Source organism: Bacillus rossius (assembly GCF_032445375.1).
Source record: "Bacillus rossius redtenbacheri isolate Brsri chromosome 4 unlocalized genomic scaffold, Brsri_v3 Brsri_v3_scf4_2, whole genome shotgun sequence".
Taxonomy (NCBI): domain Eukaryota; kingdom Metazoa; phylum Arthropoda; class Insecta; order Phasmatodea; family Bacillidae; genus Bacillus; species Bacillus rossius.
Genome location: NW_026962011.1, coordinates 41,996,185 through 42,011,688, shown reverse-complemented (window position 1 = coordinate 42,011,688; position 15,504 = coordinate 41,996,185). Strand labels below are relative to the sequence as shown.

General features: G+C 36.6%; 1 protein-coding gene across 5 annotated transcripts in view; it reads right to left on the bottom strand.

Moving 5' to 3' along the window:
* Nucleotides 1–3,854: 3,854 nt before the first annotated feature.
* Nucleotides 3,855–15,504, bottom strand: part of LOC134542385 (uncharacterized) — a 124,902-nt gene continuing 113,252 nt past the window's right edge. For all 5 annotated transcript variants that reach the window (XM_063386577.1, XM_063386575.1, XM_063386576.1 and 2 more), the window contains exons 13-15: nucleotides 14,524–14,786; nucleotides 11,708–11,815; nucleotides 3,855–9,105 (exon numbers count right to left, since the gene is read on the bottom strand). In XM_063386577.1, coding sequence (XP_063242647.1) covers nucleotides 8,946–9,105; nucleotides 11,708–11,815; nucleotides 14,524–14,786 — 531 coding nt within the window. In that variant the 3' untranslated portion in view covers nucleotides 3,855–8,945. The remainder of the gene's footprint in view (nucleotides 9,106–11,707; nucleotides 11,816–14,523; nucleotides 14,787–15,504) is intronic.

Here is a 15,504-nt window from a genome sequence, read left to right as displayed (position 1 = left end):
TTATTCTCTGTTGGGTTATATTTTGTCCTCCAGCCTTATTATTTAATTAATTTTAATGTTTAAGTAATATTTACAGACTGTTTATGTTAGAGACTTCTGAGATGTTAAGCAAATAAATGTAGAAAAAAGAATCACTAATAAAAAAATGGAAAAATTACTTAGTTGTGTTTGAGTTTGCTGGTAAGAGCAAAACTGCTAAAGGTAATTTAATTAAATTAACTGAAACTAGCATACATATATATTCCTATTTTTTATCAAACTCAGAAGCATTTATTTTTCAGTTATCTAAAATTTTATTCTTTTATTATTCTGCCAACTTTATTTACAGATAATTTTAATAAAATAGTTTTTTATTTGGAAAATATTATTTTACTCAAATGTGATATCAATACCAAATTATTAACATTCTGATCATGCAATATCAACATTTCCGATTTACTGATACCTATATCGTTGCCATCCCTACTCACTGGTACTTCAGCATGATATCTCTTATAAGCGCAAGGCTCTGAACTAGCTTGCAGTCTTCTCGTTGTGCATTGGACAACTATGAAATTTGAGTGGTGACCATAACATTTTATGAAGATACATAGCCTATGTAATGCAAGGCTCTTCGGTGTTTTCAAGAATCTTTATCGGGCATTTCGTGGCTAAAAATTATTCTGACGATTGTATTTTAGCCCTTTTCACTCTCCTAAAAATACAGTTTAAAAACAAAATAGGGAAACAGTACCACCCATCTTCCCTCAATGCATTTTTAATTGCTTTTTAATCTCTATGTGTGCCCTGGCAGGCAGTCCCCTTTATGCATTGATAGTTAAGTATGAATATAATTATAATTAAAGTATTTCACAAAAAATGTTTAGTACAGAAAACAAAATTAGTAATATATGGAGGTAAATGTACTATATCTGTTTCAGAAAATTATCATAAAGCTTTAAATTGTTTTACTATAGACATTTCATTCTTAGATTGCAGTACACGGCTTATGGCGTGTGTTGTTGCCAAATCTCCAACACATTACGAAGTTACTTTGGAATTCTTATTGCACAAGAAGTATTTTAAGAGCTCATATGGTAAATTATACAATTTTAAACTATCACCCTTATTAATTTGTGATAAATCACCACAATTTTTTTTGCTCTAACTTTCAACAAGAAACCGCCACACACATTCACTGGTACAAATTCATACGATAATCGTAAAATGTGTGTTTTTTTTTAAACTGCTCTAATACTTTCAACACAATCTTACGCTTCCTCCTTCGTAGCCTACCAATGTAGTTTCTTTTTGGAGTTCCACCGAACATAGTTTACATTTACATAATCCATATCAAGGCAGAAAATAAAATCACATACGAGAATAAATAACCATTCAAATTGTAACTGTAACGAGTCACTAGACACAACGTATTGCTTGGTCGCGAGACACGGTACTAACTGGCAGACTGGTATTCAGAAATGTGCGTCGAAAGAAATATCTAAGGAAGCCTTTCTCTTTGAACTTGCTTGCAGGAGGGAACTTCACATCTCCAAACACGTGACAGCAGATTGGGAGCAAGGCTCTATTACGGCACGCTCTTGCGCTGATAAGATACATCTTCACAGCTATATACACAAAAACTGTAGGAGAAATTGATATGGTAGTGCTTTTAAAAACAAATTCTACTCATTGTGAACATCTTTCATGCTTTTGACCCCCACATAACTTTAAAAGCAAAAAACTTTGCTGCTGATAAAATTTTTGATGTGTCAGTTTCTGAGAAAATGCGTATCGGCTAGAGTACAAGTCACTTTATAACTTGATATCTGTGACAAAATTACAAATCAGGATTTTACGACCCATCTGCGTACGCTGTTTTCGGTTGTTTGGGAACAATCAGTTTAAAGGAAAGTGAAGCTACATTGCTGTTGATGGTTTGAGGGCAATCATATTTTACTTAAAGTCGCTTTGCCATCGGTTGTATGAGAGCGAATCACTATCTACAAACTCCGGTATTTGCCACATCAGCTGAAGCGCTCATCACTTCACATACAAGATCGATGACATTGCCACTCTGATCACAGATACTTTATGTGATGAATCACAGACTGTGACCTCAATTTTTTGATATCTGCGACTAAATCACAGGTTGTGATTTTGCTACCCATTTATATTTTAGAGCCTATTTTCTCCTTTCCAGTAGGTACTGGTAATAAAATGATGCATGCAAGCTACACTGTAAGTCTGCAACGCTACTGTTTGAGAGTAAGTAACAAGGAGTGTAAAATTTGTACAGAAAATAATAAAAAATATTTTTCGAAGGTGTGCAAGAGAATTTAATACTTGTCTGGCAATCATTTTACTTTGTAAGCTAAGCTTGTTTCTTCAGATGCAGAAAAGTTTACAACAAATTCCAAATTTTTAGTTAATCTGGTACAAAATTTTCATTACAATATACATAAGATAATTTCAAAGTGTACACACGTGTTTACGATTAGATAAGTAGATACGTATCGTGACATCATGCCCATAGGAAACACATGTTCTGCACTCTGTTATCACTGGAGTATCTATGTGCGTATGGTTGATTGACATTACACCAGGTGTCGCGATGAATTTTTAAGGGGCTCAATGCAATCAGCTACCTTACTAATAACATATCTTCAGTTAAGTCTACCAGACGCCAGACATCGTGGGACGACCCCGGATGAGTGCCACAGCGAGTTTCCGGAGTAGCCGTGAACTCGCTACTCACTCGCTGCGTACGCCACTGCAGGCGCGAGTAGCATCGGGTGGAGGTCATTCACCCCGAACGAGCCTCTACAACTCGTCAGGAGAGCCGCGGATTGCAAGGCAAGCGTCGCTAGCTACTGGTAGCAGCTGACGACGAGTGGCACTAATCCTTTCGCCCTTTCAGTTTTCGAGACTGTAGTTGTAAATTAATTTTCTTTAAAAACTCAATAAGACATTACAGTACAGTCACAAGCAGGTGCCTGATTGCGCACCTATATTTTGTGCATGCACAAACTATATTCTTACCTCAAATTTTACTAGTATTAATTATTTTGAGAATTTGCATTATTATGCAGTGTAAAATTCTTAATTTTATTTGGTAAAGTTTAACTTGTTGTTTCTTTTGATGGCTTCATTTGTGGTAATTTATATATTTTCTAGCTGGATTCTGCATCTTAATTTTTTTTATTTTGGGGTGTATGATAATGTTATTGCTGCGCAGATATCTTTTAAAATTATAGGCATAGTACTGATATTAAGCTGAAAAATGATTTTGGTGCACAGCAATAAAGTTAAGTGCAGGGAAATAAAGTTTCATTGTATTGTGATAGTTTAACAGATACGTTAATGGTGCAATCTTTGTTACAGTATCACTTTGGACATATCCTGATGACAAGCAAATGGAAACATTCAGAAACGATAAGAAATTTGTGAAGCAAGAGTTTCATTTTATATTTAGTATGATATACTTCAACCTCTGTTTATCAATGAATAAATGTGTGCTTGTACATAGCACACACTCTATTACTTCAAGGAGGAAACCCACCCAGTTACAGGCTTGGAAACACTGTAATAAGCTAAAATAATTTTGTACTTGACCATAAGCATAATTTTTGTAATTTAATCATTTTAATGAAGTTTTTGTGCTCTATATATTTAAATTTTTTAAATTCATATGAAAAACTTTAGAACAGATTTATTGTATTTCAAATTGGAGCAATGATAAAGGCAAGATTTTAATTTATAAAGAGCATGGTAGCTTTCAATTCTCTATAAATAAATAAAAAACCTTAACTAAAAAAAATAATGGTACAAAAGGCACAAAAAGGTTTTAATTACAATACTTTACTTCAAAGCACTTAAAGGAACAAAAAATTTATTTCAACAAACAACACTTCACACGCCTGCATACATGTATATACATTTGAAAAAAAAAAACTTTACAAAAACTTAAGTATTGCCAGGGAAGTGGAATTTTCTTGAATTATTTTTTCAAAATTTCATTGTTACAACCAGTCTTTAATTATTATAAGATAAACAACCTTAATATTGATATTCTGTAGTGATGTATCAAAAACACCCATTAAGGCATATAATCCACAATGATAAAAAAAAACATACAGACTTAAAATATGAGAGAAAATAAAACACGTAAAATTCATGGAAAGTAGAAAGCTAACTCAAAATATAATTATTTTAAATAACTAGTACAAAAACTGTAATTACTCTCCGCACAACCATGGCACTAATGGGACAGGAGAGACACCATCAAATACATAAAACTGCAATGATATCCATGAAGTCACAAACAATTTGTAGAGTGTAAATCAGCTGCCAAAACAGTAGTGAGATAAGTATTGACTGGTTACGATAGGGAAATGCTATTCAGCAAAAAAATGACATAATACTGTACTGACTGTAACGATTTGTCTATGTTGATAGGATGTATACAATTGCAAAAATGGTTTCTGAAAACGCACTTGACACAAACAAAGTTTCCTGCATTTTTTGACATTACTACTTTTTCCAAGTTTTCAATCCAGTTCTACCAATGCAAGCCAACGATCAACCACTCAACAACCTAATAGCATCAGGAATAAAAAAAAACACAAACTAGTATAACTATCATCAAAAACAAAAATAGGAAACACACATATTGAATCTCATTTGTACTATGACATGCTTAGACCAGTAATCCAATATTATAGTGAAATCAGATGCACATTACTCATTACTGTAAAAATTGGTAGGATAGCCAATATTTTTCTGAAAGCTGCTAATTTACAAACTTTGTTCCTTATGAACTTCAATTTTTGGAGAGAAAAAAAAAGGTGTATTAGGTGGGTGTTTACAACTTAAAATATTTTCCAGACCAACTGACATCTATCAAAGGGACTGGAAAAACTAGCATCTTTTGTCCATAATTAGTATCTATTATTTTATGAACGTTATTTAAAACTAAGTACTACATGTTTGTAAACAAAATATTCATACATACAATACATACTTACAAATACATCCTTTATTTCAAGTTTTTAAAAAATTACTTTCTAGATTAAAATCACAAAATTTTTTTTATTAATATTTAATTTTAAAAAATTGGTATTGCAATATGCCAGCAAACATTAAGTTGCAGGATTAATTAATTAAATAATAAATCAACTGAATTAATTGGTAGGGCTTTAATTTTGAATTTATTTAGATTAAATCTAACATGGCTGCATTACAGAGATATTGGCCATATCTCAGATCACGCTGGCCATGCAAACTAGTGTAGAGAAGAATTAAGAGAAAATCACCACATGGCTCAACTGTAACTTTTGGAAGACTGCCAAGTACATGCCTGTGGTAACTACTGTGGTTTATTTCACACTCCCGCTAAAGCAAAATGCAAGAAAGTGCATCCTGTTTTGATGTCATCTGATTAGCCAATCATACACCTTTCATCTGCGAGATAAGAAAATCTGACTAAAAGATGGTGGAAGTGTTGTGTTTGTGTATTAACTGAAGTGCTGATAAGTCTTAAGTGACAGACATACATGCATTAAAATCATTTAATTATACAAGTGCATGTGTCCTAGACAAGCTGCTAAGTACGAACATAAGGCAAGTCAGGTCAGAAAGTCTACAAGACTGAGTTGTTTGTTTCTAAGCATGTAAGAATACATTCTGTACAACAATTTTGAAATGTATAAAAAAATATGTAGCAATTATGTGGCATTTTATAAAGAATAGTTTTTATATACGAATGCCTTTTAAAACTAAATACCTGAAGGAAAAAAAAAACATTTATTTAGAAAATTATTTAAAATATAAATTTTGTTGGAAATAAGCAAAAGTAACATTTTAAGTGCAAATTAGCAAAATAATAGCAAGATGCTAAATTTTCCAGTCCCTATATATCAATCAATATCCATCACTTGTTTTTCTTATTAGATTACCCATATTACCCTGATTAAACTGGATTTTCTCCTATCTGGATTGCCTTCGGTCCCAGTTAGTGTGAATAGATGAGGTTAAACTGTACAAAGGCTTCCTCTCATTAGAGAGGTATCACTACGCACGCTGAGTAGTCATACGACTCACAAGGCTATGTGGGCACACACCAATGTATCACACACTTACCAGAGCTATCCCACATCATGCTCATTTTGTTCAGACCTACCAATAATCTGAGATACACCATATGGCCATCAATTTAGGTTTGACGTGTTTCTACAATTTAATCAATGTCATGCTTGTCACACAGACAATGAAATAATGAAATGCACAGCATGAACCCAGCAGAGCTGCCAACACTAGCACTTTCCAGGACCTGGTTCTGAACTCACAGTTCAATAATAAGACAGACTCCTACACTATACCACACAAAATTATAAACATGATGCTGTAAACAATAACTGTGATCACTGGGTTAAACTTTAACCACACAAAACAAATACATAACACAAAAGTTACCATCTCTATTCACCATCAACACCACCAGAAAATCCAAAATTTCACAAGCCATAACACCAGAGACCAAATATTAACTGTCGAAGAGTACTTTAAGTGGAAAATACATTTGATTTTAAAATCAAGTTCACTGAATTCGAATAATTAAAAATACTAATTTGTTGGTACAATGTTACCCACATTCATTACTTATAATAAACTATTCTGAAATTAATTACATTACACTTAAAATAGTTTATTTTAAAACATGATTATGACTTTAAAGTGTAAAATGTTAACATTCTTTTGGATGATAAAATTGTAATGTAAATATTATCATCACAATATTGATTGTGAAGGCAGTAAGTAAACAAGATGGTGCATTTTTGTCCAGAACTCACCCAACCACCTTACTAGGTTTCCATATTTAAAATCTACTACACACTGAATCATGCTAAAAATTATGAGAACCAATAAATCACAGTATTAGGTATACAGAATATTTTGAGCTGTTAGTGGAATGATTAGACACACTTCATCTTGATCCAGTCAATGTTTCAAAACATCCTGCCTGGAGTAATTATTATTTCGAATCCCAACACTGTTAACAGTCATCAGTTCACACATCTTAATATAACATGTAATGGTCCAGAGATCCTTAATGTTGTACTGTTACTGTACTTTGCTGAAGCTAGTAATAAAGAATTTTTTCCTGAATGGAGCCACATTACTTAGATTAATGTGAGCATTTTACCATTCTGGTAAAGTGCTATTGAAAAATGTATCTGTTCATACAACTTCACTTATTACCCAAAATAAGTCACATGAGGAACAACAAAACTGGCGAGGTATCCTAGGCATTAACTTCAGACCAGCCAGTGATTGGCTCCCTGCCGTACAGCACTACATCCAAATTTATACACAAACTCATTATTAGAGACAAGATTTTATGGTTTCATTATCAGGTCGATATTCAGTGTTATTGGTTTTATGATGAAATCTGTTTATTAAAAAAGATAGCATATTACTGAATAAAATATGACACTTGAATGTTCCATGATACTTATTTTTCTCCAGAACAGTGTCATTTACACTGATACATGATGCACTTTTACAATGTAATGATTTGTAATAAGCATGTCTAATTATTCAGAACAAATTTGAAGTAATTTTGTGTTTGAAACATATACTAAGTCATAATGCAAAAAATTAATAAATAATAACATCTGTAAAAATTAAAAGAAGTAACCTTTTTGTTTTTCGCCTAAATTAATTACTTTCATTGAATATGCTGATTATTTTCATGATTTTAATTGCATTTCGGTGCTTTGTGGTATATTATATTGAAATGCTTTTCAGTGTTATTTCGGTTTTATCGCAATCCACCATATAATATTGTCCCTGCTCATTTATTACACACAGTTAGAAACTTCCCCCCATCCATCGAGACCAACACAGCAGAAGATGCATTATTAACTAGCCTGAGATCAAACAACTATTAAGTTGACAAGTTTAGGTTGCTATTGTATCCATCATCATATCATGAACTAAAATAGGTAACATGCTTTTATTTATAACTAATCAAACAAGAACCTCACACAATAACATACATATATTAATACTATAATTTCTTCAAACATTATTACAAGCTGAAAAAGTTAATTTTTCAATATAGATATCATCAACCCATACCATTGAAAAAAAAAGTTCACACAAAACTACTACATTTTAAATAATAATCATCATAGTGTAAACTTGACAATTAAAAAAATTCATACTCTAAAAATGAAACAATGTTTTTGATTCACAGCACAAAAAAAAAAACATTTACAAAATTATTTTTATCAGTAACCACAATATTTACATCCTTATGTGTTTCACATATAAGAAGAAAATAGGTAATAGTAGCCAGTAAAAACTTAATTTTTTTATACCGGGGAACAAAAACATTTTACTGTTTTTTTTTATAAGCAAATTTTTTTTTTTAATAAATATGAAATTGCTGCACATAGTTGCAGAATCAGAAATATAATTTCATTTCGCTGCTACGCAATGAAAACTGATTCATTCATTGGAATTTTGCCAGAAATACTATTTACAAGAAAAAAAAAAAAGGGTCTTAATAAACACAATGTACACTGTATTATAAAGATTTGTTCACAGAGCCATTTAAAAAATATATGATCAAAAAAAAATTTGCAAAATATGAACTAACGAGATTTCACAGTTTAAAAACAGATAAAACATCATTCCATTTTGTATCCTCAAAGAAAAGACTTCCCAATAATCACCGGCCAACTCTCGAGCGAGTTCAAGACTGAACTACCGTAGGCCCGGGGAAAATCGTAATGCGAAACGGTAAGGCATCTCCTAGCATTGACATTTTGAAGTTCAGACCTCCCGAGCTCTTCCAAGGCATCGGTCTGGGTGCCGGCGACACGCCTGGTCCACCCGCAGGCACGGGAGGGGGCTGGCCAGCCAATCAGGCGGCAGGAAGCTGGCCTGGACCGCCTGCTCTACCTGCGGTCCTGCTCCGCCTTCGAGAGCGCCGCGCCGCCGCAGACGAGGTGGTCCAGGTAGTCAGGGTTCTGCGTCTTGTACCTGACGAGCCTGTCCAGCGGCTCGTCGAACACGTTGTTGTCTTCCACGTCCACCTCCGCGTCCGCCGCCTCGCACCTGCAACGCCGTCCGACCCCATCAGCCCGCAAGTCCGCACCTTTGAATACATACACACTGCATAGAAGTCGCCAGCCCAGGTTAAAATTTCTAACACGGTTTTGAGGTGGTTGGTTAATTCACCGCCGCCAATCGCCACCATCTCTGGGGGAATTGACTTGTGGTGGTCCCTGGCGGACAAATGTCGAACTCTTCAAACACCCCTTCCCCCCTCCAGTTGAACGACCTCGAGCTGCAGTGAATGATGGGTGGGGGGGGGGGGGGAATGACAGCAGGCGACAGAGCTGCGCTCTAACGTGTAAATAACAAACTAAGATGACACAGGGCCGGCGGCGCACTGCAGCGGTGAAGTTCCCAAGCTGCTCATCATACGCTCCTGAAAAACGTAGAGTAAATCCTATCCACTCGCGACTTCTATACAGTATATATATTCAAAGTCCGTACGCAGCGGGGGGACCTCAGGCGGGCAACCACGGAATAACAAACCCGAGTGGCCGGACGGGACAGTCGACCCGGGTCCTCCCTCCATGTGAGACACGGACAGATGTACAGTGAAACGAAACACGTCGGTACACACTCATGAAGAAACATTGCATCTCCACGGCTACGACACGAGATTTTCGAGCCATCAGAGTTTACCATGTAAAGTGAACAAGTTATCATGTTGGCAAAGTAAACTTCTAATATATTATGCATACTTCTAATACAGCTTGTGGAATTATATTTCAAGAAACCTGTTGTATCAACAATGATGATAAAAAAATTACACACACAAGTGATGACAAGGAAATTATAATAAGAATAAACCCAAAATAATTTTTCAGAAAAATTTGGAATCCATGGAATCAAAATGATTTCTCCAGTTCCACATTTGGCCTGAATTGTTAAATAAATTCAAAAGCTTTTTAATGATTTTATTTGCCGGCAAGTACCACTGCATAATTTAGGTGGATAAAGATTCCATAGTCAATTTTTTGGATACCCTACTTTTAACATCAGTTAATACTAAGTTGGTCAAAATAGCTTCAGAAAAATACATTATTTTTTTGTCAATTTTAAAAGATAAAAATATTTTGGGGGTCATCCATAGAAGATAGACACATGCTATTGCGGACTTTTCTGTAGGACTTTTTAAGACCTAAAATTCTGTAGAACACTAATTTGATGTATCAGTCAGTGAAAGCCATATAAGTACCCTCGAAGCAACTTTTTACAACTTGATTACAAAACATTGAGATTTCTCTACTATCTTAAAATTTAAACATGAATGTATTATACACGTAAACCTTCCAGAAGAACTTCTCTGAACGACAGTGAACAAACGCATCAAAATCCATTGTGTTGATTACAAGAAGTAAGCAAACAATAAGACTGATGAGTGATGACAGATTAATGTCTAGCAACAATTTGTTAATGCGCTATAATTCTTTGGATTACATAATTAATACAAATTGTGGCATGTGAAATAATTCCCTTAAAAACAGTATTTCTAAAAAAATAAAATAAAATATATCAGAACTATGAAGAATAAAAATAAAAAAATAAAAAAACTGTACAAATTTTTATAAAATTTTTTTAATAGTTCTGTGAGAGTATCATCATTTAAGGACAGTGTCTACTGACAACTAATTTTACACCTGCAAACAAAAAAATTCTTATAAACGACAGTATACATTATATTTCTTTGTCGAAAGAATTCTTAGACATGTTCTACAATGACACAAAAACTTAAAAATCAAAATGGATCCTGACACACAGGATCACTGTCAGTTGCTTCTACAATGCACTGAAACCTAACAAATGGTAACCAATGAAATTGAACTTCATGGTTACAAAAAATAATTTGAATGAAATTTTTTTTTGAGATATGGAACAAAAAATGGTTGGAATTTACATATACAGTAATACATTGACTTAAGCTGGCTGCTCTGTCTTACACGAATCCAGAGCTACAAGTTTTTCAAAATCTTCTCGTATTTGTCTTTTGTTTTAATGTCTAGAGACTCTCAATTCTCATCTCGGTCCACACTATTGTTCAACTTACGACATGTTCGTACATGTTTCATGAAGGAAATTTTGCGCGAGAAGGAAAAAAATCTTCATCTGACACTGACAGTCAACTTTGTTAGATTTCATGAAGCCTTCAAGGTAAAAATAACATTGGTTTACGTTTTTGCAATTCGTAATAATATAATCTGTTTATTTATCTACGATATCATCACATATTTTCCCCCCTAAATTACAGTTTTCTTTAGTTTCCTGTCTCAAGTAAACATAATTTGTATGCGTGTATTTATATCCAAAATTGTACTCGGACTTAACGCGAATCTGACTTACACGGTTATCGTTCAGTCCCACCTATTGTGTAAGTTCAAGGGTGTTACTGTATAATAAAAACAAACCGCAAAGTAATGATAGAACACTCGATACTCTTTGTACTCGAAACAATTTTTTTCACACATTAAAAAAAGTAAACAAACACGACGACCACCGTGGACAAACACTCTGCTTCTGTTTGTCGCACGGAGTGCCGCAAACCGAAGAGCCGAGCATTTCCGAGGTGATCTGTACAGACCCGTGTGATCGTAGAATGAGCGCCCACCTGTTGGCGAGGCTCTGCAGCAGCAGACTGAAGTGCTTGGGCAGCGTGTATATCCTCAGAGGGGTCACGTGGGCCAGCAAGTGCCGCTCCTCCGTGAACCTGTGGAACCTGCGCAACGAGCCAAGCCCTCGCGACTGCGGTACCGCAGAAACACATCCAACAACAAGCTTTTTTAAAAAAAAAAAGTTTTTCACAAAGTGTGTGATTCATCTAAACAAAGCGTAAATCATATACCGTGGCGTAGCCAGGATTTTTGTATGAGGGGGGGGGGGGGGGGGGGTAGGTGTTAGAAGCATGGCCCCTCCGTATTAAAGTGATTAAAGTGGGGGGTCCGGGGGTCCTCCCCCGGGAAAATTTGGATTTTAAGGTGTAAAATAGTGATATTTTAGCAGTTTTCGTTACCTAAATTTAAATATTGTAATGGTAAAAATTTTTATTAATTATAATATGAAATTTGTTTGAGTGATGAATAAGAAATTAATTAAAGATTTGGTGCTAAAGTGTGGGGGGGGGGGGAGGGGGGGTTGTTCCCCTAAACCCCCTTCCCCCTGGTTACGCCCCTGATCATATATATGACAAAAATAGAAGTCAATACACAATAAAGCACTAAAATGCAAATGAGATCATCAAATTAATCACAACTTAACTCAAAACACAAAAAGTAATGTTTTATTTTATTATTTGCTTATAGCCTTAGATGGTAGGCACAATACAAAAAAACACTAACACATAAATACAAAAACCAAACAGAAAAAAAAAAACAAAGGGGGAAAAATACAGTTAGAGAAACAAGTGAATTTTGCCATTAGTATGTGCACAGACCTACCTTGTAAGCAGGCGGCTGCACGTGAAGTGTTACCCTAAATGTTCTAAACCACTGCAACTGAATTTTAAATTGATTTTATTTTCATTTGTTTTTTACATATTCAGACTATCAAAAAACACAATAAAACCACTATATTTGATAGGAAGGATAGTAACCGAAAGTCAACAGCTTTTAGGTCATTACAATTTTGTACCAATTAATTGTCAAGACTTTACTTCATTTTACACACATGCATGCACACTACTTACGCACACATGCACACACACACACAAACACAAACAAACATTTTATGTAGATTCATTAGCATTTGGTATTGACTTAATTCTAGGGAATGACTACAACTGTAATAACACAATGAACGGACCCATGTTATGGTCTTTGAAAAATTGTTATTGGTAGTTTCTGTATGTTTATTATTGGTACCCAATATCATTTACTACGCTTAAACAAATTTGGGGATATAATTATAATTTTTAAAATATACTTCTTACCCATTTTTCATCCCTTAGGGGTTTAATTCCGCAATATATAAAGATTGTGGTTGGTAGTTTTTGTATTGTATTAAAGTACCGAAAATAATTTAATACCCTTAATTATATTCTGAGATATAATTATTAATCTTAAAAGCATATTACTCATTTTTCACCCCTTTGGAGTTGAATTTATCAAAATATAAAAATTTTCAATATTAAATGATAAAGAATTTATCTGGCACAAAACTTGTTCAAAACAAAAATTATGTCTTTCAGTTCCTATCTTCCCCCTCAAGGCCCATCTACAATTACAATGTCCTAACCTGTGTACGGCGGACACTGATCGCTGATTGGCCCACGTGACCCTCTGATGTAATGCATGGTGTAGGTGATGGTCCGAATCTGCCTGGTCTGAATACTTTGGCCAACATGAACTTTTTCCCAATCTGTGTACTTTGGTAGCATAAAAGAATGAACACTGTTGATATTTGTTGTTTCCGGTTTCAGTTTCAAAAGTTAAACAGAAAATAATGAACATTTATTAGCAATTACTTTTCCTTTACAGAATATCAATAGGTAAAAAGTATTGAACAACCACAAATTTCACATTTTAACTAAATATTCTAAACTTAGCTGTGCACACATTTACTAAGCCTGAAAATAGTAAACCAAAACAATCGAAAAGCATGTACTTTGGCGCTCTGTATTTACTGCGCTCCGGTGACTACTTCAGAAATCAGTACCTCTGGACATAGGACATCGCAATTGTAGACCAGGGCTGTTTTCCGCGTGTCAACGTGACGTCATCCACATTCGGATAAGGACACGGACTGTCCACAGGTTCGGACTATCGTGGACGGACCTCTTGATAACTTGTTACGCAATTGAAAATGTTGAAGCAATTTTAATTTCATTGCTTCCATTTACTCAGGGAGCTGTTGGGAATCCTGTAAGCTCATAGGTGCTACGGGTAGGGACACCTGTATTTTGCGAATACATTTTGTTTCAAGGTATTTCACAAAATACTGTAGCTTTTCTCCTGTGGTTGTTGGCTGAGGTCGGTGGAGAGGTGTCGTCCCGCTCTTGACGGGGCCAATGAGAATGTGGTCACCGTACTGCTGCACCCTCACAATTTGCCATGACTAGAGACCTGCAAAATTCGCAGATTCATTTCGTGATATGCTACAATTCAAATAAGTATACCTTAGCTCTGCTTCTGCAATTGGTTCAATTTTAATCTGGAGTAATGAGGGCCAATAAGAGACCCTCGCTGAAAGAAGTGTCGAATTACAGACACTCGGTCGAGACGACTCACAGGTCAGCAGCTAATGAACAGGTGGCATTTGCCCTAAGGTTTAGAGTGTATTAGAGTCTATCCTGGAGGTCAATGAATCCGCGAATTTTGCAGGTCTCTAGCCATGACTCTTAGAAAAAGCAACAGTGTTTTTGTGAAATACCTTGACGTGAAATTAAATCGCAGAATACAGGTGTGTCCCTAGCTGAGGGTCGCGGGCTACCTGACGTGGTGCTCGCGCTCGTAGGCCTCCGGGCGGCCCTCGCGCACAATGTGCTCCAGCGCGCAGGCGAACAGGGAGCTGAAGGGGCGGGGCTGGGCGTAGTACAGCGGCACGCACGAATCCAGGGCCGCCTGGCACCGCCGGGCGCACTCGCTCGACACCACCACCACCTTCACCTCGGGCCGCGACAGCAGGTGGCGCAGCCACTGGGCGGGGCCCCGCGCCACCTTCGCCTGGCACTCGGGGTCGAAGCAGTCGTGCACCTGTGTGACGCACCCCTCCCCTCACACCGCAGCTCACACCGCACCTCACACCACAGCTCACACCGCACCTCACACCACAGCTCACACCACAGCTCACACCGCACCTCACACCACAGCTCACACCGCACCTCACACCGCACCTAACACCACAGCTCACACCACAGCTCACACCGCACCTCACACCGCACCTCACACCGCACCTCACACCGCAGCTCACACCGCACCTCACACCGCACCTCACACCACAGCTACACCACAGCTCACACCGCAGCTCACACCGCAGCTCACACCGCAGCTCACACCGCAGCTCACACCGCACCTCACACCACAGCTCACACCACAGCTCACACCGCAGCTCACACCGCACCTCACACCACAGCTCACACCACAGCTCACACCGCAGCTCACACCACAGCTCACACCGCACCTCACACCACAGCTCACACCGCACCTCACACCACAGCTCACACCACAGCTCACACCGCACCTCACACCACAGCTCACACCGCACCTGCTGCTCAGGGCCGGTGCAAGGTAAATTGGCGCCCTAGGCGAAAAACCTTAATTGCCCCCCCCCCCCCCCCCCTCCGGCCGGACAACCCAAAAAAAAAATTTCCTTGCCTCAAAATACATCATGTAAGCCTAAGATTTTGTCAACGGTCAAATGAAAGCAGGCTTGTGCTTTTTTTTTTTTTTTACTTTTTTTACTTATTACAAA